Below are 27,182 nucleotides of genomic sequence, written 5' to 3'. Positions count from 1 at the left end.
AGTCACAAGCGACTCGATGGCACATAACAACAACAACATATCAGAAAATACATAAAATTTTCAAGTAAAATTCAATAGATGAAGGCAGTTTTTTAATATATTATTCAAATGTAGGATTAAATCCTGGAAACTTAGATACGTACGTAGTATGAAACACTTTTTAGAAAACAGTGCCTCTTTTTGTGGTGTGAGTGTAGAAAAAAAAGAACATATTACTTTCTGAATTGTGAAATTTTATGGAAGGTAGACCAGGGCTGAAACAAAGGGAAAAAATCAAGAAAGGAGTATGTCATGGATGTATCCTTTCTCCACACCTTGTCAGTCTGTATGCTGAACAGAACATTTGAAAGGCTGGACTTGATGAAGGAGGAATGTAACATCATGATTGGAGGAAGACTGATCAACAACTGTGCTATGCCTATGACACAACTTTGTTCTCTGAAATTGAAGAAAACTTGAAACACTTGGCAGCAGAAAATAAAGGACGTAAATATGGATTGTGTCTCAACATCAAGAGAATAAAATCCTCATCATGGGGTCAATAGGCAGCATCATGATAGATGGAGAAAAGAGTCAACTTAATGATTTCATCGTGCTTGGATCCATAATCAGCACCCTTGGCACAAGTAGTTATGAAATAAAAATATCAGTTGCACTCCGAAAATCTGTTGGGGAACACTCCAGAGTGCTGAAGAGCAACAGTGTCAGTCTAGAGACTAAGGTGTGATTCAGGCCATGGTCTTCTCTGGTGCTTGTATGCCATTGTAGAGCTTTACAATGACTAAAGATGATAGAATAATTTATGCCTTTGAGTCGTGGTGCTGGAAAGAGTAATGAAAATACCATGGAATGCCCAGAGAACAAATAGTTTCGTCTTGGAGAGTGTGAAACCAGGTTGCTCTTTGGAGTCAAGGATTTTGAAATTCCATCTCACATACTTTGGGCATACCACCAAGAGGGACCAGCCCTTGGAGAAAGAGAAGATGACCTTGGATGAGGTGAATTGACACAGTGACTGTGGCTATGGGGTTAAGTGTATTGGAGATGTGAGATTAGCTCAGAATACATCAGGGTTCAGAGCCATTGTTTATGGAGTCATAAGTTGTAGTGGACTCAACAGCATATAACAATAACAACAGGCCTGGAAATGGAGGAGTCAGGTAGAGTAGTTTTTTGTTAGTTTGCTAGTGGAGAATCCTAGTTTTTATATTGTATAAGTTCTGATAAAGTATGTTGGAGACCTAAGATTCTGTCTTTAACACAAGTGTGTCAGGTGATTCTGATTAGGTGGTCATTAGAAATCACTGATGATGTGGCAGAATTTTGAACCAGTTCATTCTGGTTTATCTTTGTGCTGAAAATTTGCCTTTCTACTAAGGTAGACTCAATCAGAATCTAAATTCACCTCCCATCAGAATCTAGAGCCTTTTTTTTTAAAATACTTCTTTTTAAAAGATTTTTATTTTTGTGTACTGTCAGATTGGATCTGACTGGTACTCGAGGAGGTTGCTACTCCTTCTCCAGCAGAGCATCTGGTGGATTTGAACTGCATATCTCTGGGATTGCAGTGCAGCTTCTTGCCACTAGGCCACCAGTTGTTGTTTGGTGCCGTCGAATCGTAGATGACTCATAGTGACCCTATGAGCGAACAGCCTGAGCACTGCTCGTACATAGAGTTTCCGGAGGCAAGCCATTTCGGAAGTGGATGCTGCTCCTGCTTCCAGGCTTGATTTAGTCGGGAAGCTCCAGCCAACACTGTCCACCATGGGTACCCATTACCACGATTGGCACATCACTGTCACACAGTCTTCAGCATCACAGCAACCACTAGTTACTTCTCTACAGCAACGCACAGACCAGTGCTATACCACCTGCACGTCAAACACATGCCTGGAAAAAGCAGTCGACTCCAAAAGCTTGCCACGATTCCTGTGCTCGCACCACCAGAGCCCCCTAGAATCTATATTCTTAATGAGATCTTCAGATGGCACTTATAAGAACATACAAATATAAAAAAATAGGTGAATATAACTGGGAATCACATGACTTCGACGGTCTTGTGAAAATACGATTCTGGAATGAACTAATTTGAACCCCTGAAGAAGAGATTGCAAACTATTTGGCTAGCTTGATGACCTGTTTGTTTCTTATCTCCAGATTGTACTGTAATTTGTGATTCTTTATTGTTGTTAAGTGAGTCGTAGAACACTCATAGTGAGCCTATGAACGAAAGACCTGAACACTTGTAAAACTTTCATTGTCTCTCCACATTCATAGTTTCCGGAGGCAAGCTATATTGGAATGCCACTCCTGCTTCCAAGCTTGTTTTAATGGAGAACTCCACCAAACACTGTCCACCCTGGGTAACCATTATCACATTTGACACATCAGTGACAGTGTTTAGCATCACAGCAACCATGAGTAACCTTTGTACAGCAAGTGGGCAGACAAGTGCTGTTTCACTGTTTGACCAAAAACAATTATAATCAGACCTGAGGGCCACAGATTAAAATCTTTAAATACCTTTGGCTTGGTAGCGAAGCTTTCTATCCACTAGACGAACAAAATTCTGTGTTGTTGTGGTTCTTGAGCAGCTGTTTATTTGAAATTGATACTTGTGGGACTGTAGTTTTGAGGGACAGCTAAGTGTGATAAGAGTCCACAAAGACAATTTGTGGACTGTGAGGGTACTTAGCTGTCCCTCAGAATGACAGCTTTTGAGTAGCCATATAAGGTACAGCTGTTGGTTACTTCCTGTCCAGAACAAAGAAAAGGGAGGAAAAGCAAAGATGAATACAGACAAGTAGTCCAAGGGACTAGTAGAGACCATGTGAACTTCAGCTTTCATGAGCCTGATAGTAGTACTAGATAACAGTACCTGAATACCAACTCTGACTACTCTTAATAGGGATCACATTAGGAGATCTTGCATAGAGTGGGGTGAAATGTGGAACAAAATTCAAAATCAAGTCCAGCCTTATGAGTCTGATTGAGACCTCTGAAATCTTTAAGACTATGACGGTTATCCACCATTTGAACCTGGAACATAACTCACCCCAAGTTTCTACTTTCAGTTAAATGTTAAGACTAGGGAGATCCTCAGTCCTTAAGAATAAGCATCCATATGAGGTCAGAAGAGCAGCATTTGCCAAAAGATAGAATTCAGGGCAGCAGGAGATAGGATTAAAGGAAATGAGAATTATAAGGAGGAAGTAGGAAAAGTATGATCACATTGTGAGTTATCATCATTAATGTTCAAGAACAGTATGTGTATGATTGATTGAATTTGCTTGGTAAACTAAACTCATTCAAATCCTAACCAAAAGAAAAATGTAATCCTTGCACATAGTCGTTTCATAGAAAAACCTCAAGCATTTCAGAAGGGGAAAAATGAACGAACAACTTGTCTTTACTCCATAGCCATCACCTTTACGAGAGGTTTAGTTCATTGGTGGGGGGGACAATAAGTGGATGAGTGGGTGCATGCATGTGCTTGCTTGCATAATACAGAACTTTAAAAAGAAACAAGGACAGACAATATTGCAACCACTTAGATCAAATGACTCCCTGGTGGTTATGGGACACTCTGAATTTTGATAGAAATGCATTGTGTTGAGAGCTGTTTGGAATATGAAATTAAGAAAATCTTTTCTTTTGCATAGATATTGAAGCACAGATTCGAGAAATTCAAGGGAAGAAGGCAGCTCTTGATGAAGCTCAAGGAGTTGGCCTTGATTCCACTGGTTATTATGATCAAGAAATTTATGGTGGAAGTGACAGCAGATTTGCCGGATACGTGACATCTATTGCTGCAACTGAACTTGAAGATGTACGTTACAGGTTATATAAGAGACAAGCAAGAGAGAGAGAGAGTGAGTGTTTGTGTGTGTGTGTGTGTGTGTGTGTGTGTGTGTGTGTGAGAGAGAGAGAGAGAGAATGAGTGAGCAAGAAATAAGAAGAAATTGTTGTTTGCATCATTTGATTTTTATGGAGAAAATATTATTTGATGAGGGTAAAGTTTTTGGAGTTACCCTTCTCACCTGAAAATCATTATCCATTGTAAGATTAATCTTTGCTACTGAAGTGTATACAGAGTAAAGCAGAATTCACTTCATTGTAGTTGCCATTTTGTAATTTTTGATTTGTACGTGATACTCTCCCCCCCTTCCTTTGTCATTTTAAGTTGAGACTGTATCTTGTTAACCAGTAGACTTTCACTTGCTGTGGAGAATTACTACCTTTTATTTTGAAAGATTTCAAGGATTTTTTTTTTTTTACAGATTTCATACAATTTATGCTTTTTTGTAATACTATCCCAAACATCCATATTTGGTGAAATAATACATTTGTGGATGTATCAGTAACATTTAACTAATTTTATATTTATACAGATTATTATACTAATGTATTTTTATTGTTCTTTAATGTATAGATTACTGATTATTTTGTGTTTTACAAAATAAAGTTGAAGCCACAGCAAAATTATGCAAGTGAATCAGGGATTTTGGATTATTAACTGCTGAAATGAATACTATCTCTTCCAGAAGTTGAAGGGGAAATTTTTAATTAGGAATAAATTTTATGAGATGTACACTTTTCTTCAGTTACCCGGCATTTTAATATAGTTATTGCAACATGTCGTATTGTTCTGTTTGCATTAACTATCAGAGAAGCATATCATACATTTAAAATGGGTTTTTCCATCCCTTGTTGTGGTTAAAAAACATGACATAAAGAAAAATTGGAGCTTGCTAAATAATAACTCTTTTAAATAGTTAACAAATCTGAAAATGAATTTCGTAGTTCCTACCATTAGAAAACAACCATGCTTAGATTTTCTTAGTTCATTGCTACTTTGTTTTTAATCATTTTAAACATAGAGGACTAAATGTCTTTAATAGATTAAATTGGAAAAAATCCTTACTAGAGTACAAGTTTTATGAATAAGGGCCTGTAAGCAACTATTAGTATGCATTTATGTATTTGGTTTTGAATATTTGTGTACTGTTACTGAATTCAAGTTTGACAGTTTTGCGTATTATCTTTTTTTTCTTTTGGATGTCACATTACAGGATGACGATGACTACTCATCATCTACAAGTTTGCTTGGTCAGAAGAAACCAGGGTATCATGCCCCTGTGGCATTGCTTAATGATATACCACAGTCAACAGAACAGGTGATGCCTTTGAAACTATTTTATTCAATTTAGGAAAATTGTCCAAGTTCCCATGGAAAGTCCACACCTTTTAAGAGTCAGATTTTGGAATGTTTTGACTAGTGTTCAATTGGGACAGTTACAAATGATTACTTACTTTATTTTATGCAAGTAATTATTTTGGATACCAGAACTCAGGAAATGTAGGAATAGTGGAAATGTATGTTGGCTCATTTCCATATGCCTTAATTTTTTTAATATTAACATTTGCGCCTAAAATGCTTTAGACTGTTAGCAAGTATTTTTTTAATACATTTCTCCATGTTTTATACTTTTGTCTTCGGTTATTTAATAAAGTAGTAATAAAAAGTGAAACATAACTTCTTTTCAGTATGATCCATTTGCGGAGCACCGACCTCCGAAGATTGCAGACCGGGAGGATGAATACAAAAAGCATAGGCGGACCATGATTATTTCTCCAGAGCGTCTTGATCCTTTTGCAGATGGTAATTCTTTCCCACTTTTCTATAAGTATCCAGAAATTTATTTGTGTTAAGTTGTCTTTAGCCCTTTGATTTTTTTTGGCATGCTTATGAATTTCCTTTTCTTTTAAAAAAATCCCCTTATGATAGATTTGTATAGATATGGTTGAAGTCACAGATGCAATAGTCTTTCATCTTTATAATGCAAGTTTTCTTTCCAGGTAGAAGGACAAGAAAATAATGAGCCAATGCCATAGAAACGCAAAGGGTTAAAGGTTTTTCTTTTACTTTTGTTTTGGGTACACTTTCGAGATTTTGAACAAATGTGTGTTTCTACTCAAAATACTTTCAAATTATTGAAAGTTTTCATCCAAATCCCAGATGTTTAGGATTACTGCTTTTGAGAAGCTTTCTCACATTAGAGCTTCCCCATGTTAACTCTAAATACAGCTTAGTAAATGCACCTACTTGCTCTAAGCATACTTAAAGATGAAACAAAAGTGTATATTCAAAGACGTTGATATTTTTAATAGTTGGAGTCTGTTTTGCTAATTTTAGTGTGCAAGTCAGCACAAGGGGCAATAGTGAACCTGATGGAAGCTTTCCTCAGGTGAGTGAGTTTCACAATCAAAATTAGGTGCCTGTTTCTTAAAATTAGATTCTGCTGCAGGTTTTATAAATTAGACGTTCAGCCTGCATGAATTAGTAGGGATATTCCTTTTTTTTTTTTTAACTTGCTTAATTGTAATTGATTTAAACATGTATGTCAGAATTCACAGGCCCATACTAACTGTCCTTAATTTCTTTCCTACAGCAGTACTGCTATATGCCAGTCCTGTCTGCATTCTTAAGGGTGCAGTTCAACACATCCTCTCTAGATTATGGTGAAAAAAGTATTCCAAAGGAAGTCTTATCAGAGCTAGTGTCAGAAAGAATGACACTGCCAATTTGGCATGATCTTCAGTATAGGAAATGTCTTAGACTTTTCTTTTTTTTTCCTAAGTCATGATGCTATACTGTGTGTATAGCTAATTATCACATTTTTAAAAGTGCAGTGTAGTGTGCCACAGAATCTTGTTGTATACTCTTTGGGCTTCTGTAAAATGTGAAGTTTGTAAAGAAAATACAGGAACTTCAACCAAGAGACTAACACATCTCTTTGTACACTACTTTTCTTCTGTGTGCATCATAATAACTGGCCTAAGTATGCTATTTCAAGTAATACGTTTCCAGTTGTAATATATATTTTCTAAGAATTAAAAGTATGTATATGGGTCAACAAGTTTTAAAAAGCACGAAGCCCTTTTTAGTAAAATGGCATCAGTAAGACTATAGGTATATTTTTTAAAGATTTTATATTGTAGTCATAGTTATTTGTAGTCAGGATTTTAACAACTTGCAACAGGTAATGTTTTGAATATAAATATCTTTCCAAAGTGTTACTAATGGTAAAGAGATAATTTTCTAGGCTTCTATTCTGCTGCTTGAAGTCAGAACTGCTGATGGAGACAAAGGCACGAAAGTGTACGTATTCCGGATTAGCAACCCAGGAACCCATCACTTCTGAAGACTAAACTGTGCTGTCATTTTGTTTTTTATATGCATTAAAATACTTGTTTTAAACTGTTGTAGATATGTTTGTGTTCAAACAGGTTAAATTGATCAGCAAAACTCAATAAAAAGTAAGATGTGTAATTATTAAAGTTTTCCATCAAAAATAAATTAAATGATTATGGAATAACATAATATTAGTGCAGGGCAGATAAAATCAACTGAACTTAATTATCCTTTATTTATTGTACTCTTGTCCTGTTGCTGTTCTTTTCTGCAGGAGGGAAGACCCCTGATCCTAAAATGAATGCTAGGACTTACATGGATGTAATGCGAGAACAGCATTTAACTAAAGAAGAGGTATATGGCCCTGCTTCTTATTTTAATAGTAGTGAAAGAATGTAAAGTTGAAATTGCCTTTTTAAAAAAAAAAAATAAGCTTTATTTACCTCAAGTAATATGTACATACAAAGATGCCAACACTGTGAGTAATTTCTTTCCCCGATGAAATGGACTTATATTCTTTATAATTTGCCACCCACCTAAAAACAATATTAAAAATTATATTGGTAAAGAATTACACTCAAAATTTTACCCTTCCCAAATTAAGCTTTTGATGTACCTGTGTAGTTTTGGTTGATAATTCCTTAACCAAATATATATACATTTGGATCTTAAGAGTATGTGTGTGAAGAAAGTGAGAGGGGAAAGGATGATGGTGAATTATTGAAACCTGTGTGTTTGCACTTAGAACAGCTAGCCAGATGAGATAGAAAGAACAAATTCTATATAGGGATGAAGCTAAAGAAGACAGACAGGAATAGGAAAGCACAAGTAGAAACAACACTGGAAGAAATGCTCTTAACAGTTGTGGACATTACAGTGTCATGATACAAAATGTGTATCACGTATTGAACGGAAAACAAACTTTCACAAAAGCAGAAGCCAAAGTTTTTAAAAAATGTCTTTTTAAAATTATGTTCATTTTACCCATTTTCAGAGTTATAAACAAGACAATTTTATTTTCACTTAACATTTTTCTTTTAGAGACTCTTAGCTTTTCTTTTTTTTTGACTCTTAGCTTTTCTGTGTAGATGACATGAAGATAGTTCACTAAGTATACAATATTAAGTGCCCAGTGTTGTAAATTCTGTACATGCCAGTCCACTTTGGAGAAAGGCAATACTCAAAACTGAAAATACAGAAAGAAAGAGAAGTAAGGAATGGGACCACCAGAAACTTAGAAGAGTTTGTGAAGTATGTTATATAGAAGTGACTGTATAAGCTAGGAGAACTTTGTAAATACACTTACTGCTTATTCATACCTTTTTTTTTTTTTTAAGAGAGAAATTAGACAGCAACTAGCAGAAAAAGCCAAAGCTGGAGAATTGAAAGTCGTCAATGGAGCAGCAGCATCCCAACCTCCGTCTAAAAGAAAACGGCGTTGGGATCAGACGGCTGATCAGACTCCTGGGGCCACTCCCAAAAAATTGTCAAGTTGGGATCAGGCAGAGGTAATGATGCTCTTTAAAGTCTGTTTAGAGTAGAGGTGGGTTTTTAAAAAAGAATACTAAGTTTAGGTACATTATATCTGTAGGTATATTACATAATGAAGGGTAAATAAAGTATAACAGTCTTCCGTCTAAAGGAATGATTTATATCTTGATCACATGTTTCTGTTTGTAAGGCTACTACATTCCCCAAAACGGAGTGCTTTACACCATCAGTTTTTTTATCGTTTTTTTCATTTTAATTGATGATTGCTGCTTGTTTTTCCCCACTGTGAAATCCACTATTTCACCACAGTCTTTTCTACCTGATAGACAACAACTGTTTGTGCAAATTGACCTTCTAAAACTTAAGTATCTGTAAAACATAGACTGTTTTCCATCTCCTTTTTCTTTTTAAAGATTGCTGAGTGCCATTCATCTTTTCTTACATATTCAACCAGTAAACATGTTTTATTGTTCTTTAGACTCTTAAAAAAATGCTTCAGTGTCATCTCTTGATAAAGTCCCTTTTAGCTAATGTGTCTCTCTTTATTACATAATGCCTTGAATTTGTTGTTTGGTTTTTCTGTTTCTGCTAATTTGTCTCTTGCCTGTACCACCTCACCAAAACAGGTTATGGTCACTTGACTTCGCTGTTAAATCCAAAGATCTATTCTCAGTCTTTATTACTCAGCATATTATTACTTTCTTCAAAGCTCTTTTTTCCTTTTGTCCTCTGGGCTTTAGCCCCTATTGTTTATCCTTATAATTCACTGCTAACTCCTCTTACTTGCTGGGTTCTTAGATTTTTACTTATCTGAATTTGAGGTTTGCTGTTATGTTTTGATCTTCTTTTACAGTTATTCTCACTTCTTAGGATCTCATTCTTATCTTTAAATGTTATCTATACACAGAAATCTTTGCATCTATCCACTGTTCTATTCTGTTCTTAGACTTACATGTCTGGTCATCTTGACACTTCTGCATGGAGGACTAATAAGCACTTCAAAATGGGTATTTCTGTAGTAAAATCAGGATGCTCTAGTGGCCTGCTGGTATGAAGCTGCACTGCCAACCAAAAGACTTACTATTGATCCACCAGCTACTCCACAGGAGAAAGATGAGCACCCTCCTTCAGTGTTATTTACTGCTGCTTGAAAACCCATTGGAAAGGTCAGACTGCCAAAAGAAAAATAAATATGTCTCAGAGAGAGTGCTTTTTGGATGCAAGGGTGAAGAGGCTTTACCGCACATTTTTGGGCATGTTTCTAGCAGGGTCTGTTCCTTGGAGAAGGACATGATTATTTGGAAAGATGGAGGGTTCGCGAAGGAGAGGAAGACCCTTGACCAGGTAGATTGACATAATGACTTCCACAGTGGGCTCCAGTGTGTCAGGAAGTGTAAATATGGCACAGGGTAGGACTGGGTTTAGATCATCTGTTCATAGGATCACTATGAGTTGGCATGTGATGGCAGCTGACAACAACAAATTACTAGTGAGGGAACTCTGGTGGCTTAGTGGTAAAAGAATTGCACTGCCAACTTACATGTATGCAGTTTGAATCCACCTAGTGGTCCATGGGACAAAAATGAATAGTCTCCCGTGATTTACTCCCTTTGAATGCCTGCTGGAAGTTTAGCTTTGAGTCCGTTCCGACTTGACAGTTCATAACAACAATGATGACTAGTGAATTTCCCCAAACAGAATTTCTTTACTATCCCATCTGTTTAATCTTTTATCATAAGGAAGCACCTGTGTATTTTGGAATGAGCAGGACACTAGCATTTAGAAGGACACTTTATACTTAGCTTTTACATGAGAAGGATAGGAGGGTGATTGATGAGTGGAAACATGATAGATGGTGTCGCAGTTGAAGTGTTACTTTCCTGCCAGTAGTTTAACTCTCAGAGTTACCTGAGCACAATTCATGTTACTCTTTTTGATAATTGAGGTTTTGCTGGAGGCAAAGGAGGAGGGGAGCTCTGCTGATCCTAGTGGTAAGAATCTACACTGCACGTAATTTCAAAAGCGTATGATTCTCATCCACCAGCTTCTTTGCAGGAGAAGATTGGATAGTCTTCTCTGGTGCTATTTACTGCTGCTGAATACCCTCTGGCAGGCCAGCTTGGTTCCAACTTGATGGTACCCAACAACAGTCAAGGCAAAGGAAGCAATAATTTTGTGTGTGTATGAAGTTATTTTTTCAGCACTGCTAACTCATGCCCACGATCGATTATGGAACCTTTGATCAATTTAATTCCCCTTTAATCTTTTTCCCTGATTTCCCCCCCCATGGTTATAATAATGCACAGATAGTTGTAAATATAAATTTCATTAATGGAAGAAATAGTGACGAAAGAGTGCTAACAGAAGATTGCAAAGGGCATCTCATGAAGACAGAAGTGTTAGGAAGTTTGCAGAGACCTGGAGTTAGAAAACTAAAAAAAGAGTATTTTTGAATTTTTTGAGCTGAAAAGACATAATTTTATTTGGATCCATAATTAGCACCCATGGTAGTCAAGCGCTCAGAAGAGGTGTTACATTGGGAAAAATCTGCTGTCAAGGACCACTATTAAGTACTAAAGAGGAAAGATACCAGTTTAATGACCAGAGAGTGCCTGATCCAAGCCATAGTATTTTTAGTTGCTTTGAATGCATCAGAAAGTTGGGACACTAAAAAAGGGAATTGATTCATAAATAAGCATCGATGCCTTCCTTTGAAATGTGCTTTTGAAGAAGAGTATTAGATATCCTGTAGATTGCCACAAGAACAAACATATCTCTTGTGGAGGAAGTGCTCTTTACAGGCAAGGATGGTGGAGTTTTGTCTCACATACTTTTAGCTTGTTACTAAGGAGGGACCAGTCATTGGAAAAAAAATCATGCTTGGGAGAGTTTAGGATCAGTGAAAGAGAGGAAGACCTAGAACACAATGGACAGATACAGTGACTGGCAATGGGCGTGAGCATGGCTGAGATCAAGAGGATGGCACAGGATAAGGCAAGTTTTCTATCTGCTTGTTCATAGGTTAGCTGTGAGTCATAGTGACCTTGATGGCACCTGACAGTAACAACCACACAGCTGTGGAGTAAAAGTCAAAAACAGTGGCTAGAAAAGCCACATTGAAGAACTTGCTTATGCTTTTATTAAACCCATTGGCCTTCATTGAAGGGTTAACTTTTCCCTTTGAGACTGACTAATAATTACACTGTAAAGGATGTAAATCAGGAACTATATTTATATCCCTAGTTTTAGATAGCCAATTTTTAACACATTGCTCCATACTTCAAATTGATGACTGTGCTTAGAGACAAATTTTTTTCGATGTATTACTGTCATTTGCGGCAACGTGTTTAACTTCTCTATCAAACTCTTGAGAAGATAATCGTGTTCCTTCTTCTGAAGAATATCCGTTGGAACTTTGAACGTAAGCATTTATAAGCAAATTCTATTCAGAATAAACCATCACATTGCGGTAGCCTCTGGAGACCAAGTGGTAGGAAGTTGTGATGCCAGTCAAGAAGCAGATGGCTTGAATCCACTAGCTGCTCTCTGGGAGAAAGATAGGCAGTCTCCTCCTGTGTGATTTATAGCCTTTGAAAACCTACTGGATGGTCACCTTTTGAGTTGATTCTGCCTCAATAGCATATAACAACAGTAGCAACAAAAATATTAGTTCATGGTGTCCTACATCTTATTTTCAACTGATTGAGTTCTGGTTAACTCAAACCTAGCTATCTGATGCTAGGTCTAGTGGGTACCAGCTGTACAAACTCAGGAGTCCACATGTCTTTCTGCACTTCAAACTGGCGATACCCTCACTTGTCAGCCTTAGCCCTTCCTGTGGGCTAAGTCAGCAACATGAGACTCCTCAACTGTGCACATTGGACCAGTAACCTTCCTCACTTTAACACTGTGTGCTAGATGCTAGTGGAACAATTCCAGATTCAGCCTGCCTCTTGCTTGCTTTGTTATCTAGCGTCCGTTCATCTGTGACCCAGGTGGTCACTGCATGTGAGTTTAATAGGCTGTTTACTCACTGATTCTCTTAATTTCCAAGTCTGCAAGGGAGAGCTCTTGATAGGGACACTGCCTTTTCTTGCTTCAGTGTACCCAAAGCTCCCTTCAGTTTTAAGAAGCCAATAAATACCTTCCGTACTCTGCATTGCTTGTTTGAGTCACAGGTTCATTCAGGTTTAGATTTCTTGAGAAGTACTAGTTGCGGCTCCCTTTTTCCTACTCTAACCTCCATGTCCTCTACCAAGGTCGGCCTGCATCTCTTAGCACAAAATTTCCCTCCCTTTTTAGCATATGTGGTCAAATACTGGCCAAAGGTTATTTTACATATTTTCTATAATCAGAAAAACTCAAAATTCATTTTTGGTAAATATTTTATAGTACTACATCGAAATTCAGTATCCATCAGGTACATTTCAGAAAAACACATATACCTTAACACAGTGATTTCTAAAACCATCTGTTATATTTTCACTTCTTCATTCTTCATATCTCCCATTCATTCACCCTTAATCTGCCACTGATATAAAAAAATTTAGGACTCTTTCATTGCTGCAAATGGAAACTTGGGTTTGTCATAAACATATGTACTAGAAGATAGACATCTTCATTCTTCATATCTCCCATTCATTCACCCTTAATCTACCACTGATATAAAAAAATTTAGGACTCTTTCATTGCTGCAAATGGAAACTTGGGTTTGTCATAAACATATGTACTAGAAGATATACCTCTTTTAAGTAGAAAGATAATTTCTCGAGTGAATACCATAGACTATTTGGATACAGTTTTTATTTTGCAGAAATTTTCTAATTGCTTCTGTGAGGGATGTGGTTGTTTAACTTTCCCTCCCCCCCTTTATTAAGACTCCCGGGCACACCCCTTCTTTAAGATGGGATGAGACACCAGGTCGTGCAAAAGGAAGTGAAACTCCTGGAGCAACCCCAGGCTCAAAAATTTGGGATCCTACACCTAGTCACACCCCAGCAGGAGCTGCTACTCCTGGACGAGGCGATACACCAGGCCATGCTACACCAGGCCATGGAGGCGCAACTTCTAGTGCCCGCAAAAACAGATGGGATGAAACCCCCAAAACAGAGAGAGGTACTTCTATTGATGTCTAGATTTGTGTTTGGGTTAAACATTTACTTGATGAATTATTGGGATCTATTGAAATGACAGTCTGTTCTCTCTAGCCTTGACTGTATACGTAAACAGCTGCTTAGATCATATGCCTGTTGTGGAGAGCAGTAGGACCATATCTTGTTTTTTTGTATAGGTGGTGTATAGCTCCAAATTAATTACTGTTGATGAGAATAGCTTTCACCAGTAAAAATTTAATAATCTGCTCTATTAAATTTTATAAATTTTAAAGTTTTGTGTGAGTGCTTAACATGTAATGGAATAAAGAAGCATTTATAAACTTGAGCTGCAGAATAGCTCAGTTGCATAGAGCACTGAAAGAAGTATGGTTCAGGGGATATAGAGTGACTTTCTCAGGGATGAAACAATGGTTAGATTATTTTGCTTTTTGCCCCTATTCCTAAATTGTTAATTTGTGCTATTTTTAAGACTAAGTGGGAAAGAAACACTAAAAATAGTAAGAGGAATAAATATAAAATGAAACATTAAAACATGGAGATCATTTTAGGAATGCCTTTTAAAAAAATTTCATTTTGAGTTTGTAAGTTATTGAAAAGAACATATTCTGAGATCTTGATTATCACTTTCTTTTTAAAGATACTCCTGGCCATGGAAGTGGATGGGCTGAGACTCCTCGAACAGATCGAGGTGGAGATTCAATTGGTGAAACACCAACTCCAGGAGCCAGTAAAAGAAAGTCACGTTGGGATGAAACACCAGCTAGTCAAATGGGTGGAAGCACTCCTGTTCTGACCCCTGGAAAAACACCAATTGGCACACCAGCTATGAATATGGCTACTCCTACTCCAGGTAAAAACTATAATTGGAAAAAAATTTTGCTTTGGAAGATTTTCTTTATGCTTTTACGTGTGCTATTAATGACGGTTGTTTATAAAAATCAATGCCAATTTTGTCTGGAAAAAAACCCAAAACAAAACACCCAAAAAACTTTGGATGGAGTTAAAATTTAAATAAATATTGATTAAAAGGTAACTTATTACATACTGTGTAGTGATACAGTGCCACTTTGTAGATAATTACAGAAATTTGCTTTTTGGGGTCTTTTTTCTCTTCTAACTAGGTCACATAATGAGCATGACTCCTGAACAGCTTCAGGCTTGGAGATGGGAGAGAGAAATTGATGAGAGAAATCGTCCACTTTCTGATGAAGAATTGGATGCTATGTTCCCAGAAGGCTATAAGGTAATAATGATGAGTAATGTGAATTACGTTTTATTTGAATTATTTGGCAGGTCAGGTTTGCCTTAGCCTTATGCAGATTTACAAACATTCCATTCTTTTAGCTATTTCCGAGTCTATTTCCGTTTCAAAAAGTAACCGACGAGGCCCTCCTCCATTACTCCTTTCCTCTGAGGATGGCCCATTTCTTCCTTTCCCCAGGAAGATGGCTTTTCCCTTCCTTTTGGATATATCTTCTTTTTTTTGCTTTTCAATTTAAAAAATAAAGTGACCAGTGAAATTAAATAAACGACAGGAAGCTTTTCTTCTTAGAATGGAGAAATCTTGAAGACTTCTAGAGATGATACTTATTATCATTCATAGATTTAGTAGATTGGATTTCTACATTCATTCTGTTAAATGCTTTCATTTATATTATTATATGCTGTAGCTCTGGTGGCAAAGCTGTACTGCTAGCCAAAAGACCACTCTGGTGGTTTGAATTCACCAGTCATTCTGGAGAAAGGTGAACATTCTGTACATATGATTTATAGGTTCTGAAGTTTTGCTGGAGAGTCAACTATGAGCTGGTTCTGATTCAGCAGCAATGACTTTTTGACTTTGTAAATATACCCATGTAAGAGTCCCTGGGAAAAATTACGTAATTGCTCTGAGATAATCAATTGCTGGTCCTGGGGCATTAGGATAGACTGGGAGGACATCAAGGTCATTTATCATAACAATCCATAAAGTTGATGTTCTGTATCCTAGTTTGGTGAGTAGGGACTGAGTATTTAGAAGCTTGGTTGTAGTAATCTTGCTCGTACTTCTTGGCCTCTCCCTGTCTGGGAAAACAAACAGGAAAGAAAAGCAAAGATGGCAAATTAGTCTAGAGGACTAATGGACCATGTGAACCTTAACCTCCATGATCCTGAGACCAGAAGAACTAGATGGTGCTCAGCTGTTACTGCTAGCCAGTCTAAAAGGGGTCACAGTAGAAGGTCTGAACAGAGTAGGTAAAAAATGTACAAAACTCGAACAATAAAGTGGCCAGGCTTATTGGTCTGATAGATACTGGTGGAATCCTCAAGACTATGGCCCTTAGACACTCTTCAAGCCCAGGATAAAACTCATTTCTGTGGCTCAACTTGTAACCATACTATAGATAATCGGCTTGTAAGATGAACCGTAACACCATGCATATTCACCCAATCGCATATGATCAAAAGAGCAGCATTTACCCAGGGAAAAAGCTCAGAAAGCAGGAAGAGGAAAACTAGATGGCAATTGATGTCACAGGGAGGAAGAAGAAAGGGTGTGTTCATATTATGACAATGTCATAATATGTTTGAAGATTGACTAAGAAACCAGTTTTCTGTGAAAATTTTCACTGAGATCACATTTTAATAAAAATTCTAGGAGTTTATAGGCATTACTTAACAAAATTTGTGGCTTAGGAGTACGGAATAGGTTGCTGCTACCACATAATTGGTATTCACAGGATTATAGCTCTTCATTAGGTCATTGTTATTTTACTTGGTGCCCCACAAGATGTTGTGTATTTAAGTTGATGTATTTGATAAGGAACACAGTGCAGATTCTTTTTTTTTTTTTTCACTGCAGTTTTTTTTATCATAGTAACTTAACATTTAAACTGTGGGATTTCTAGGTACCTGAACTTTGGTGGGAGTATTTGCTGGTCTAAAGGTAGTCTGATAGTTCCTTAATGTCATAGCCAACATTGGAACCTAAGTTACCTGAAAGCCTTTTCTGCTAAAGTCTGCTGCTTTTTAGTTTCTTTGTATACTGGCATTTTGTTGTGTGTGGTGTCTTCTTTTCCCCCGAACCCCAGTTAGCTTTGTATTTGATTATTTTAAGGGTTCCGTCTAACATACTTCGGACACGTTGTAAGGAGGGACCGGTCCTTGGAGAGGGATATCATGCTTGGTAGGATGGAGGGACAGCACAGGAGGGGATTGATGCAGTGACTGGGATAATTGGGGTGGGTGTATCGGAGACAGTGCGATTGGCACAGAACAGAGCAGAGTTTAGGGCTGTTGTACATAGGGTCGCTATGAGTCGCAAGCATCTTGGTGGCACGTAACAACAGCAACAACAGCAACAACAGCTTTGTCACTTTTTAGTTGCCATGTAATGCAATGCTATGTGTGATGATGCTCACAGTCTTATATTGACTTAGCTAAGCAATTGTCAGTTGTTTTCATTGTTGTTTTTTAAATGGGAGAGGAGAATACTATTAAAGAGTATTAAAAAAAATAGTAGACCTTTGAGTCCCTCACTGATGGCATTGACTTTGATTTCATAGATTAGTTATCAATAGAATAAGATTCCAAATTTTTAAAAAAATTATTAATGAACTTTGCTAGAGTTAAATATTTTAAAATAATTGTATATTAGAACTCAAGTAGCTTATATATATGTATTTTATATGTCATTTGATCTTTGGTTTAATATACATATTTTGACATTGATTCCAGGGTCTTTGAAGAAGACTTTTTAAGGGTTATTAATTTGTCCTGGGTTTTATCTTAAAAACAAATTTGTTACTAACGTACTTTTTATTTTAAAAATTTACAAGTTTTATGAAAGAGTTAAGCTGGGTATATAAGTTTCTGGAAAATTTTCATTTTTAAACATTTAAGCATTTTTGTAGAATTTTAAGCTTAGATTATTGATTTCATAGTGCAGGAATTTTTGTCGATGTATTTTATTATTCCTTTTTTAAATTTAGGCCCACCTTGCAGGTTTATGTCCATTGATAGGAATACTATACGTCATATGTTCCATGTTTTTAAAAAAGCTGCGTTGGAATCACTGAATTAGATTTTATAATTTCACAAATTTTTTCTAATATGACATGTTAACTCATGTTTATATAGATTGATCAGAATTTTATAAATTTGCTTCATATATGACATTTTCGTATATTGAGTATTAAGTCTAAGTCATTGCCATGAAGTTGCAACCAACTCATAGCTGGTTCTCAGTAGGTTTTTAAGAGGCTGTAAATTCCATGGAAAGAGATTGACCATCTTGGTTCCTTAGGACTGTTGTGGGATTCAAACTGCCGAAGGGGAGCCACCTTAAAGTTAGTAGCTCATTCCAGTGGGCTATACCATTGTAATATTGTTAACCTCAGTAAGCAGATGGGAAATGAGAATATTTGTGTTGTGTTTAAAAGCTAATAATTAAGATGGAAAGGAGAGAAAGTTCATTATTTTTTAACCAAGTGAAAATCTTTCTATCTAGAAAACATTAAATTATTTTAGGCACAGATAATCCTTTATGTTGCTCCTTGACTAATGGCAGACTGATTATAGCTCTCAGATTATAACTAAATGGTTTTTGGTTTGGACTCAACAGCCATTTTGAGGGAGAATGATGTGGTAGTTGGCTTCCATAAAGTTTTCAAAACCCTTGGAAAGATGGAGTATTTGTAGCCAGTTCTATAGAGTTGCTGTGGGTTGGGCTCTACTTACTGTCAGTTTTCTTTAATTTTTACAGTTATAAAATTCCTAAACTATCCTTTATCTGCATTAGGTACTCCCTCCTCCAGCAGGTTATGTTCCTATTCGAACTCCAGCTCGGAAGTTGACAGCAACTCCAACGCCTTTGGGTGGCATGACTGGTTTCCACATGCAGACTGAAGATAGAACTATGAAAAGTGTTAATGACCAACCATCTGGAAATCTTCCATTTTTAAAACCAGATGATATTCAGTACTTTGATAAATTATTGGTAAGTGATGATAATAATAGAAGTAAAAATGGTTCATTTTGCTTGAATTATAAATCATATCTCATTCTAATATTTCTTTTTTTATGCTGTCAGGTTGATGTTGATGAGTCAACACTTAGCCCAGAAGAGCAAAAAGAGAGAAAAATAATGAAGTTGCTTTTAAAAATAAAGAATGGAACACCTCCAATGAGAAAGGTGAGTTGTAGTTCACGAAATCATTATATTCATTTAATCTTTATATTTTGAAATGTAATTAATCTCTTCATTTTTATCAAGGCCAGAATGAGGTAGTTAGCGTTTATCAAACATTTTTGTGCTAAAAAAGTACTGGGGAAAAAAAGAGGTTCTCCATTTTGTTCTGAAAGCCTTTAAAATATTAAGATTGAAGAATTAGTGGAATTATACAGGAAATTCTGTTAATATTCCAGGGCTCCTTGGCATAATGTATAACTTGAAAAAAAGGAGTAAGTATTTAGGGGTGTGAAGATGTTTTACACTTTTGTGATTTCATTGTTCTACTTAAGTCTCTCTTTTGAGTTGTTTGAAAAACATTGAATTCTGTTGCAGTTGCTAAGATTAATTTTGATGTCTAACTCTAGCTACTTTAAAATCTAAATGACTTGTAATGAAGTGTGGAGGAAATGATAGGAGTAACATACTCATTCCAAATGGAATGACTGTAAAGAAAATGCACTTTTTGACTCTTACTTTTTTCTTCTAGGCTGCATTGCGCCAGATTACTGACAAAGCTCGTGAATTTGGAGCTGGTCCTTTGTTTAATCAAATTCTTCCTCTTCTGATGTCTCCTACACTAGAGGATCAAGAGCGTCATTTACTTGTGAAAGTTATTGATAGAATATTATACAAACTTGACGACTTGGTTCGACCATATGTACATAAGGTTTGTTATAAGAAGTAGCCTATCTAATGATTGATATAGAAAAGGAATTCATAAAATTTTTTATCCCACTTTTTATTGTGTATTTATGAAATTTAAAAATTCTTTGAAAAATGATAACTGATACTAGAGATTCATAGTATAAAGGGAAAATTCATATCCTTGTAAGTTACTATCCGAGTTAACCAATATTATATATGTATATACACTCCCAGGCTGTTCTTTGCACAGACACATTCACTGCCTTTGAATTGATTCCTTCCCATGGTGACTCTCCTTTGGGTTTCTGAGGCTATGAATAGGAATGGGAGGAGACTGGTTCTCATTTTCTCAAATTTTCATATTTATCTGGGACTTGAAATTTTCCAATCAAATTTTCTGTTTGTCCCTTGATTAACAAAGACCTGGTAATTACAAATTTTTGAAAAATATTTTGTTATGTGAATATAACATTGATAATTGCTGTAAAAAATAAAGCTGCTTTTATTCTTTTTCAGATCCTTGTGGTTATTGAACCATTGTTGATTGATGAAGATTACTATGCTAGAGTGGAAGGCCGAGAGATCATTTCTAATTTGGCGAAGGTATTTGTATTACATTTCTAGAGAAAACAGTTTTGTGTATGTTGGTGAAAATGACTTAATTATAGGAAGAAATGGTTGTGGATTAATGTTACCAGCTCATGACTCTTTGTTCTTTAGGCTGCTGGTCTGGCTACTATGATCTCTACCATGAGACCTGATATCGATAACATGGATGAATATGTCCGTAACACAACAGCTAGAGCTTTTGCTGTTGTAGCATCTGCTTTAGGCATTCCTTCTTTATTACCCTTCTTAAAAGCTGTATGTAAGAGCAAGAAATCCTGGCAAGCAAGACACACTGGTATTAAAATTGTGCAGCAGATAGCTATTCTTATGGGCTGTGCCATCTTGCCACATCTCAGAAGTCTAGTTGAAATTATTGAACATGGTAAGTCATAATTTTTTGTTGCTCTTTTCTATGGTATAATAACTATCCTGAAATTTGAGCTACCAGTTTTGGGAGATAAAGAGAAGGGCTTTAACCATAAATACCATATATTTTATGGTAGAGTTCATAATACTATTTCCGAAGAGGCCGTGGTTCGTTTTGACTTGCCATGCATTGCACTTTTTAATATGGGCATGTTCTGTAGTTTGACCCTTTAGTAGAAGGTTAGACACAATGAATGAATCTAAATGACATTGTAGAAGTCAAGTAATGCTAGTGCTTAGTTAAAATACGTATTTTATCTTATAGGTCTCGTGGATGAACAACAGAAAGTTCGGACCATCAGTGCTTTGGCTATTGCTGCCTTGGCTGAAGCAGCAACTCCTTATGGTATCGAATCTTTTGATTCTGTACTAAAGCCTCTGTGGAAAGGTATCCGTCAGCACCGAGGAAAGGTAGAGCTATGATGTAGATTTCTTCTTTTGATTTCTCCTCATTAAAGTCAAGGAGACTTAAGTAATTTTTCTGTATCATGTTTGTTTAATATTTTAAAATAGGGTCTGGCTGCTTTCTTAAAAGCTATTGGCTATCTTATTCCTCTCATGGATGCAGAATATGCCAACTACTATACAAGAGAAGTGATGTTAATCCTTATTCGAGAATTCCAATCCCCCGATGAAGAAATGAAGAAAATTGTGCTAAAGGTAATTATTGTACATGCTGTTGCTCATTTAAATAGTATTTGTTTTTAAAAGTTTTCTTTTTTTAAAGAAACAACTGATGTATTGATACTCTGTTCTGTTTCTTTATTGTGGTTATAATGAAAGTTTACAGAAAGATTTTCATTTGTTGTTGCACAATTGTATTCTATTTCTTGTTACTATTTTAGGTGGTAAAGCAGTGTTGTGGAACAGATGGTGTGGAAGCAAACTACATTAAAACAGAGATCCTTCCTCCCTTTTTCAAACATTTTTGGCAACACCGAATGGCTTTGGATAGAAGAAATTACCGACAGGTATGAATTTACTGCAAAATCATGTATCTTCAAAAACAGTTTTGACTAATTCTTTAGTCCGTTTGAGTACGCATACATGGTGGTTTTGAACTGATTATTTCATAGTTCGTCTCTTTCTTGTGAAAGGATTTTAATCATTTAAACAGTTCAAATTTGAATCAGTGTCTTAGTATAATAAAATAAATGCCTTATCTGACTAGTTAAACAGTTCTACCTTGTTTAGACCCTTGTTTAAATATCTTTCACTTAATATTTAATAAATTTAATTTTTGCCAGCCTATTTACTAACATAATAGGATCTTTTTGGAAGCAGGAATGACATCTGTTTCCTGAATAGCATGCCTCTGGAAACTATAAAATTTGATAAATGTCAATAGTTGTAGAGGGGATTTAGGCCTTTTGTTCATAGGGCCGCTATGAGTTGTGCTCGACTTCAAGGCAGTCAAGAACAACAGCAATAGGATCTTTAGAATACTTCGTTTTCTATTTGCTAGTTTTATTTTCTCTTAAGAGCCATAAACTACAGCTTTCTTTTCCCCTTTTTTAGTTAGTTGATACTACTGTGGAGTTGGCGAACAAAGTAGGTGCAGCAGAAATTATATCTAGGATCGTGGATGATCTGAAAGATGAAGCTGAACAATACAGAAAAATGGTGATGGAGACAATTGAGAAAATCATGGGTAATTTAGGAGCAGCAGATATTGATCATAAACTTGAGGAGCAACTGATTGATGGTATTCTTTATGCTTTCCAAGAACAGACTACAGAGGTAATAATCATCATGATTTTAAAACAGATAGTATCCTTGTAAAGAATGAGACTTAAGGGAGAAGAAAGGCCAATTTTCTCATTCATTTGCTTACGGAAATACTTCTCTGGCTCAGATTTTTAATTTGATTAAAAAGTTCATATTTATGCAATTGGAAAAGTTTAGCATTAGTATTTCTTCCTTGTTCTATCACAAAGAAATTAAACCCTAATTTCGACTGAATTTTTAAAAATTTATTTAACACAGATTTTCTTTTCTTTTTTAGGACTCAGTAATGTTGAATGGCTTTGGTACTGTGGTTAATGCTCTTGGCAAGCGAGTGAAACCATACTTGCCTCAGATCTGTGGTACAGTTTTGTGGCGTTTAAATAACAAATCAGCCAAAGTAAGGCAACAGGCAGCTGACCTGATCTCACGAACTGCTGTTGTCATGAAGACTTGTCAAGAGGTAACCTTTTGTCCCAGATTCTTACTTCTTTATCACAGTTTAGTATAAATTAGAACATTTTAACATTATTTCTTTTATGTTGTAGGAAAAATTGATGGGGCACTTGGGTGTTGTTTTGTATGAATATTTGGGTGAAGAGTACCCTGAAGTATTGGGCAGCATCCTTGGAGCACTGAAGGCTATTGTAAATGTAATAGGTATGGCATTTGATGATTTTGCTTTGGTCTTTTAACTTCGGGTTATTATGGTGTGTTTGGTTTTTTTGTGAAGTACAGAATTATTTAGGAAATGAGTAATAATTTCTGAAACTTCTTTTTTCAGGCACATCAGGATTATTAAATAAAGAGTTGTCTTAAATGTCTTGCCTCCCAAAATCTGTTACTATTTTACTTTAAAGACTGAGACAGTTATAGAGTCTGTAAAAGGTTAATAGTAGTAACTTAAAGCTTTGAGGTCATGAAATAGAGACTCCAGTAAAAATAATACCCTTTCTGGAATAAATTTTGCCATGCTATGGAGGGGGAAAGACAGTGCTGAAGTTTGAATTTTACTAGACATTTTGTTTTATAATTAGTTGTGGTAGGGTTTTGGTTTTCTGTTACAAGAATAGCGCCAGAGAAGCATTAATTGAATGATTATCTTGTCTTTATATCCAAGTCCTTAAAATTTATCATTTAGCTTTCTAATTGAGAGTGAAAACACAAGCTTATTAGAAAATTATTGTGGACTTGGAAAGCATAGTAATTATACAAGAGCAAATACATGGTCTCTTGGATTTTCTCCCTTTGTCAAAAGTAACAGTTGCATGGCTTGAGGGAGGCTGAAACAACCTGGTAGTTACAGTAGCTGGTTATGATAGCTGCTATTGTTCTCATTTTATTGAGGGGTTTTTATGGAATATGGAAGATCTTTGAACTATTTTGTTTATAGATAATCCCCAGTTCAGCCTGTTCTTTTATACTTGGAGATTCCTGTTTGCCCAAAATAAGTTACTTGGCCATGTTTGGGTCTCTGGTTTGCAAGGAGTTGTAAACCATATTGTTTCTTAAGAAAACATGGGAAAAACAATGGAGAGAGAATCAGAGCAAGCAATTCTAGTTAGAGCAAGAGCCCCTGCCAGCTGCCTCCTTTTTTCTCTCTTCATAGGTGTAAATACCATCCAAGTATGCCCTGCATTGCAGGGAGACTGGAGATCTGTTTGTTTTGCAGTTAAAGGGTAAGGGGGCCCTTTCTGGAAAATTTTGCTTTTAATTTAAATGTTTATCTCTGGCTTATATTGTGGTATGTGGCCAGAAAATAAGCTGTCCCCATATTTTAATAGCAGTATACAATTATATTTCAAGACCAAATTAAAAAAAAATTTTTGTTGCCAGATATCCATCATCTTTAAATCACTTAGCTAATTTATTTCATTTCTGTGCATAATGTGAAGTTGTTAATAAGAAATTACCAACAGTTCTGAGTTTTTGTCAGAATCTGGGGTCTCTTTTTTTCCATAGGAGCTGTAAGCTTATGTTTTTGCCTGATTGTGTATATATATAACATTGCTAAGAAAAAGGAAAAATGAATAAAAGTTGCAATTCAAATATTAATTGATAATTTGTTAACTTGTATTAATATAGGTATGCATAAGATGACCCCACCAATTAAAGATCTGCTGCCTAGGCTTACCCCGATCTTAAAGAACAGGCATGAAAAAGTACAAGAGAATTGTATTGATCTTGTTGGACGTATTGCTGATAGGTAAGTAGCATTTATATAAGCAGTTTCATTTTCAGATTGAGCTGCTTGTTATTCTAGCAGATTTGCTAAGTGTTACTAATGTGATACATACATGGTCAGTTTATCTGTTAATAATTTCAGTGAAGTTGCAGTTTCTCTTATTGTAAGGGTAGGAAGTAGGGTTTTAAGACTAAGCTAGCCTTTTTTTCCAATCTGAATACTGTTAGGTTTAAAAAAATTAGTAGTTGTATTTTTGCATGCATTCACAGTTGAGCTTTTAAGATTTTTTTTTTAATGTTATAAAAATTACTGTGTTTTAGGGGAGCAGAATATGTGTCTGCAAGAGAATGGATGAGGATTTGCTTTGAACTTTTAGAACTCTTGAAAGCTCATAAGAAGGCTATTCGTAGAGCCACAGTGAACACATTTGGTTATATTGCAAAGGCTATTGGGTGAGTATTACGTGTGTACTTTTTAGTTCTACTGAGTCTGTTTTGATACTCAAGATTGTGTTTCTGTGTCTGTAGAATCAATTTGAGGTACAAATTTGTAATTGAGAAAAAGTACTTCATTTAACCATTGACTTTCCACATTTTGAAGTGTTTGTCTAAATTTTAAGCCGAAGTAAAACAATTGGGAGATTTAAAATGTTTACTTGTGCTTGAGATATTTTGAGAGAGAAATGATACTATTAGAAAGATTAGAAATTTTTGCTAATCTTTTAAAATATTATGTACTCTAAAGTCCGTTTTTAATTTTAGAATAAATAAAATTCAAATCTCATTAATAGAAATATTTTGAGATTAGTTTACAAGATTTAACAGTTTGATTGGCTAATCTGTGGTTATTTCACTCATTCAGAAACAAATTAGAAGAATCAGTCATTATAGAACGTGAGATACTACATGTTGGTTAGAAAATGTGTTCAAGAAATAGACAAAAATCACATTAATTTTGATAGTTTTACCTCCTCCCACCTCTAATTTCCTTTTCTTTTCTTGGTAGCCGTTGTTCTTAGGTGCTGTCAAGTCAAATAGGACTCACTCATAGTGACTCTATGAGGAAAAGAACTGAACCCTGTTCTATCCTGTGCCATCCTCACACTTTCTGACAAATAAGAACTCATTACAGTAGTCACCTTGTCAGTCGACCTAGCTGAGAATTTTCCTCTCCATTGCCATCCCTCCACGCTTCCCATCATCATATTCTTCTCCAAAGAATAGCCCCTCCTAGCAGCATTCCCAAAGAAGCCTCCTCATTATTACCTCAAAAGAGCACTCTGACTGCACCCTCTCCAAGACATACCTGTCTTTTTTTCTTGGCTGTCCACGGGGATGTTTAATGCTTTTCTCCAACACTACAGCTCAAAGGCATCAGGTCTTTTTCTGTCATCCTTAATCGTTATCCAGCTTTCAGATGCATAACAAGTGATCAGAAAGACCATGGCCTGAATTAAACACACCGTAGTCCTCAAATTGACATCATTACTCCTCAATAATTTGGAGAGGTCTCTAACTGCAGATTTTCCCAGTGCAGTGTATCTCCTTATTTCCTGACGGCTGGTCCAAGGGTGTTAATTGTGGTTTCAAGCAAGATGAATCTATTGACACACTTGGTAGCAGTAATGACTGTATTAGTGGTGATGTAGTAAAGAAATTGGCAGAAATCTTTAACCACAGTGTCGTACTAAACTTGAGGAAAATAAATGCTTCGTGAAGGAGAGACTAGATACAATAAAGGTATAGAAGAAATGGGAGCATAGGATCAAACAGATTTTTTTTATGTGAGCGTAGGGAGGCTACAATTTAAGCACAGATTCTTGTTTAGACAGCTCATTTCAGATGTTTAATTATCTTTCTGCAGATACCAACAAATATAACTAAAGACTGGAAATTACATTTGCAATAAATCAATTTGAATTCTTTTTTTAAAATATTGACGTCTTTAGATGACATTAAGTCTATTATTACTTATTATTCCCATTTCTTCACATTTTCTTCCTTCCTCTCAGAAAATTATTTTGACTTGTCATCTTAAGCTTGTTGATATTTTTCTTTTCCCAGCCCTCATGATGTATTGGCTACACTTCTAAATAACCTCAAAGTTCAAGAAAGACAGAACAGAGTTTGTACCACCGTGGCAATAGCTATTGTTGCCGAAACATGTTCACCCTTTACGGTACTTCCTGCCTTAATGAATGAATACAGAGTTCCTGAACTGAATGTTCAAAATGGAGTGTTAAAATCTCTTTCCTTCTTGTTTGAATATATTGGTGAAATGGGAAAAGACTATATTTATGCTGTAACACCATTACTTGAAGATGCTTTAATGGATAGGTAAGTGACGAACTGAATGAAAGAATTCTTAACTCATTTTGGATTTCAACTAGTTAATTATTAAGATAGATGTTCTAATATTTATCCTAGCCCGAGTTTTTATTAATCTATGCATATGCTTTTTTGCTCTTGATGTATTTAACAAGTATGAATATGTTGTTTTTCACAAAAGATCCTTCCCATTTCTTTCACCCCACTGATCCATTGAATTGTGCAACCCTGTGATTAACGCCCAACTCCCCCC

The 27,182-nt window shown here is 35.9% G+C and overlaps 1 protein-coding gene across 3 annotated transcripts in view; it reads left to right on the top strand.

The window, feature by feature from the left end:
• Nucleotides 1–27,182, top strand: part of SF3B1 (splicing factor 3b, subunit 1, 155kDa) — a 46,124-nt gene that overhangs the window by 12,520 nt on the left and 6,422 nt on the right. Inside the window, exons 2-23 of one of the 3 annotated variants that reach the window (XM_006903270.1) lie at nucleotides 3,663–3,829; nucleotides 5,073–5,177; nucleotides 5,548–5,662; nucleotides 7,470–7,549; nucleotides 8,533–8,703; nucleotides 13,564–13,801; nucleotides 14,438–14,650; nucleotides 14,922–15,043; nucleotides 18,581–18,778; nucleotides 18,872–18,973; nucleotides 19,500–19,679; nucleotides 20,174–20,260; nucleotides 20,378–20,648; nucleotides 20,958–21,103; nucleotides 21,206–21,352; nucleotides 21,538–21,663; nucleotides 22,211–22,432; nucleotides 22,698–22,880; nucleotides 22,966–23,077; nucleotides 24,503–24,623; nucleotides 24,923–25,054; nucleotides 26,666–26,938. In XM_006903270.1, the coding sequence (XP_006903332.1) occupies nucleotides 3,663–3,829; nucleotides 5,073–5,177; nucleotides 5,548–5,662; nucleotides 7,470–7,549; nucleotides 8,533–8,703; nucleotides 13,564–13,801; nucleotides 14,438–14,650; nucleotides 14,922–15,043; nucleotides 18,581–18,778; nucleotides 18,872–18,973; nucleotides 19,500–19,679; nucleotides 20,174–20,260; nucleotides 20,378–20,648; nucleotides 20,958–21,103; nucleotides 21,206–21,352; nucleotides 21,538–21,663; nucleotides 22,211–22,432; nucleotides 22,698–22,880; nucleotides 22,966–23,077; nucleotides 24,503–24,623; nucleotides 24,923–25,054; nucleotides 26,666–26,938 (3,511 nt within the window). Of the gene's footprint in view, nucleotides 1–3,662; nucleotides 3,830–5,072; nucleotides 5,178–5,547; nucleotides 5,663–7,106; nucleotides 7,262–7,469; nucleotides 7,550–8,532; nucleotides 8,704–13,563; nucleotides 13,802–14,437; nucleotides 14,651–14,921; nucleotides 15,044–18,580; nucleotides 18,779–18,871; nucleotides 18,974–19,499; nucleotides 19,680–20,173; nucleotides 20,261–20,377; nucleotides 20,649–20,957; nucleotides 21,104–21,205; nucleotides 21,353–21,537; nucleotides 21,664–22,210; nucleotides 22,433–22,697; nucleotides 22,881–22,965; nucleotides 23,078–24,502; nucleotides 24,624–24,922; nucleotides 25,055–26,665; nucleotides 26,939–27,182 lie in introns of those variants that run through there. The other 2 variants (XM_006903271.1, XM_006903272.1) reach the window with 2 other exon arrangements.

This window comes from Elephantulus edwardii, unplaced genomic scaffold, assembly GCF_000299155.1.
Source record: "Elephantulus edwardii isolate Elephantulus edwardi_28Jun2011 unplaced genomic scaffold, EleEdw1.0 scaffold00552, whole genome shotgun sequence".
NCBI classification, from domain to species: domain Eukaryota; kingdom Metazoa; phylum Chordata; class Mammalia; order Macroscelidea; family Macroscelididae; genus Elephantulus; species Elephantulus edwardii.
The sequence above is the reverse complement of the archived record's forward strand: the minus strand, read 5'-3'. Positions and strand labels throughout refer to the sequence as shown.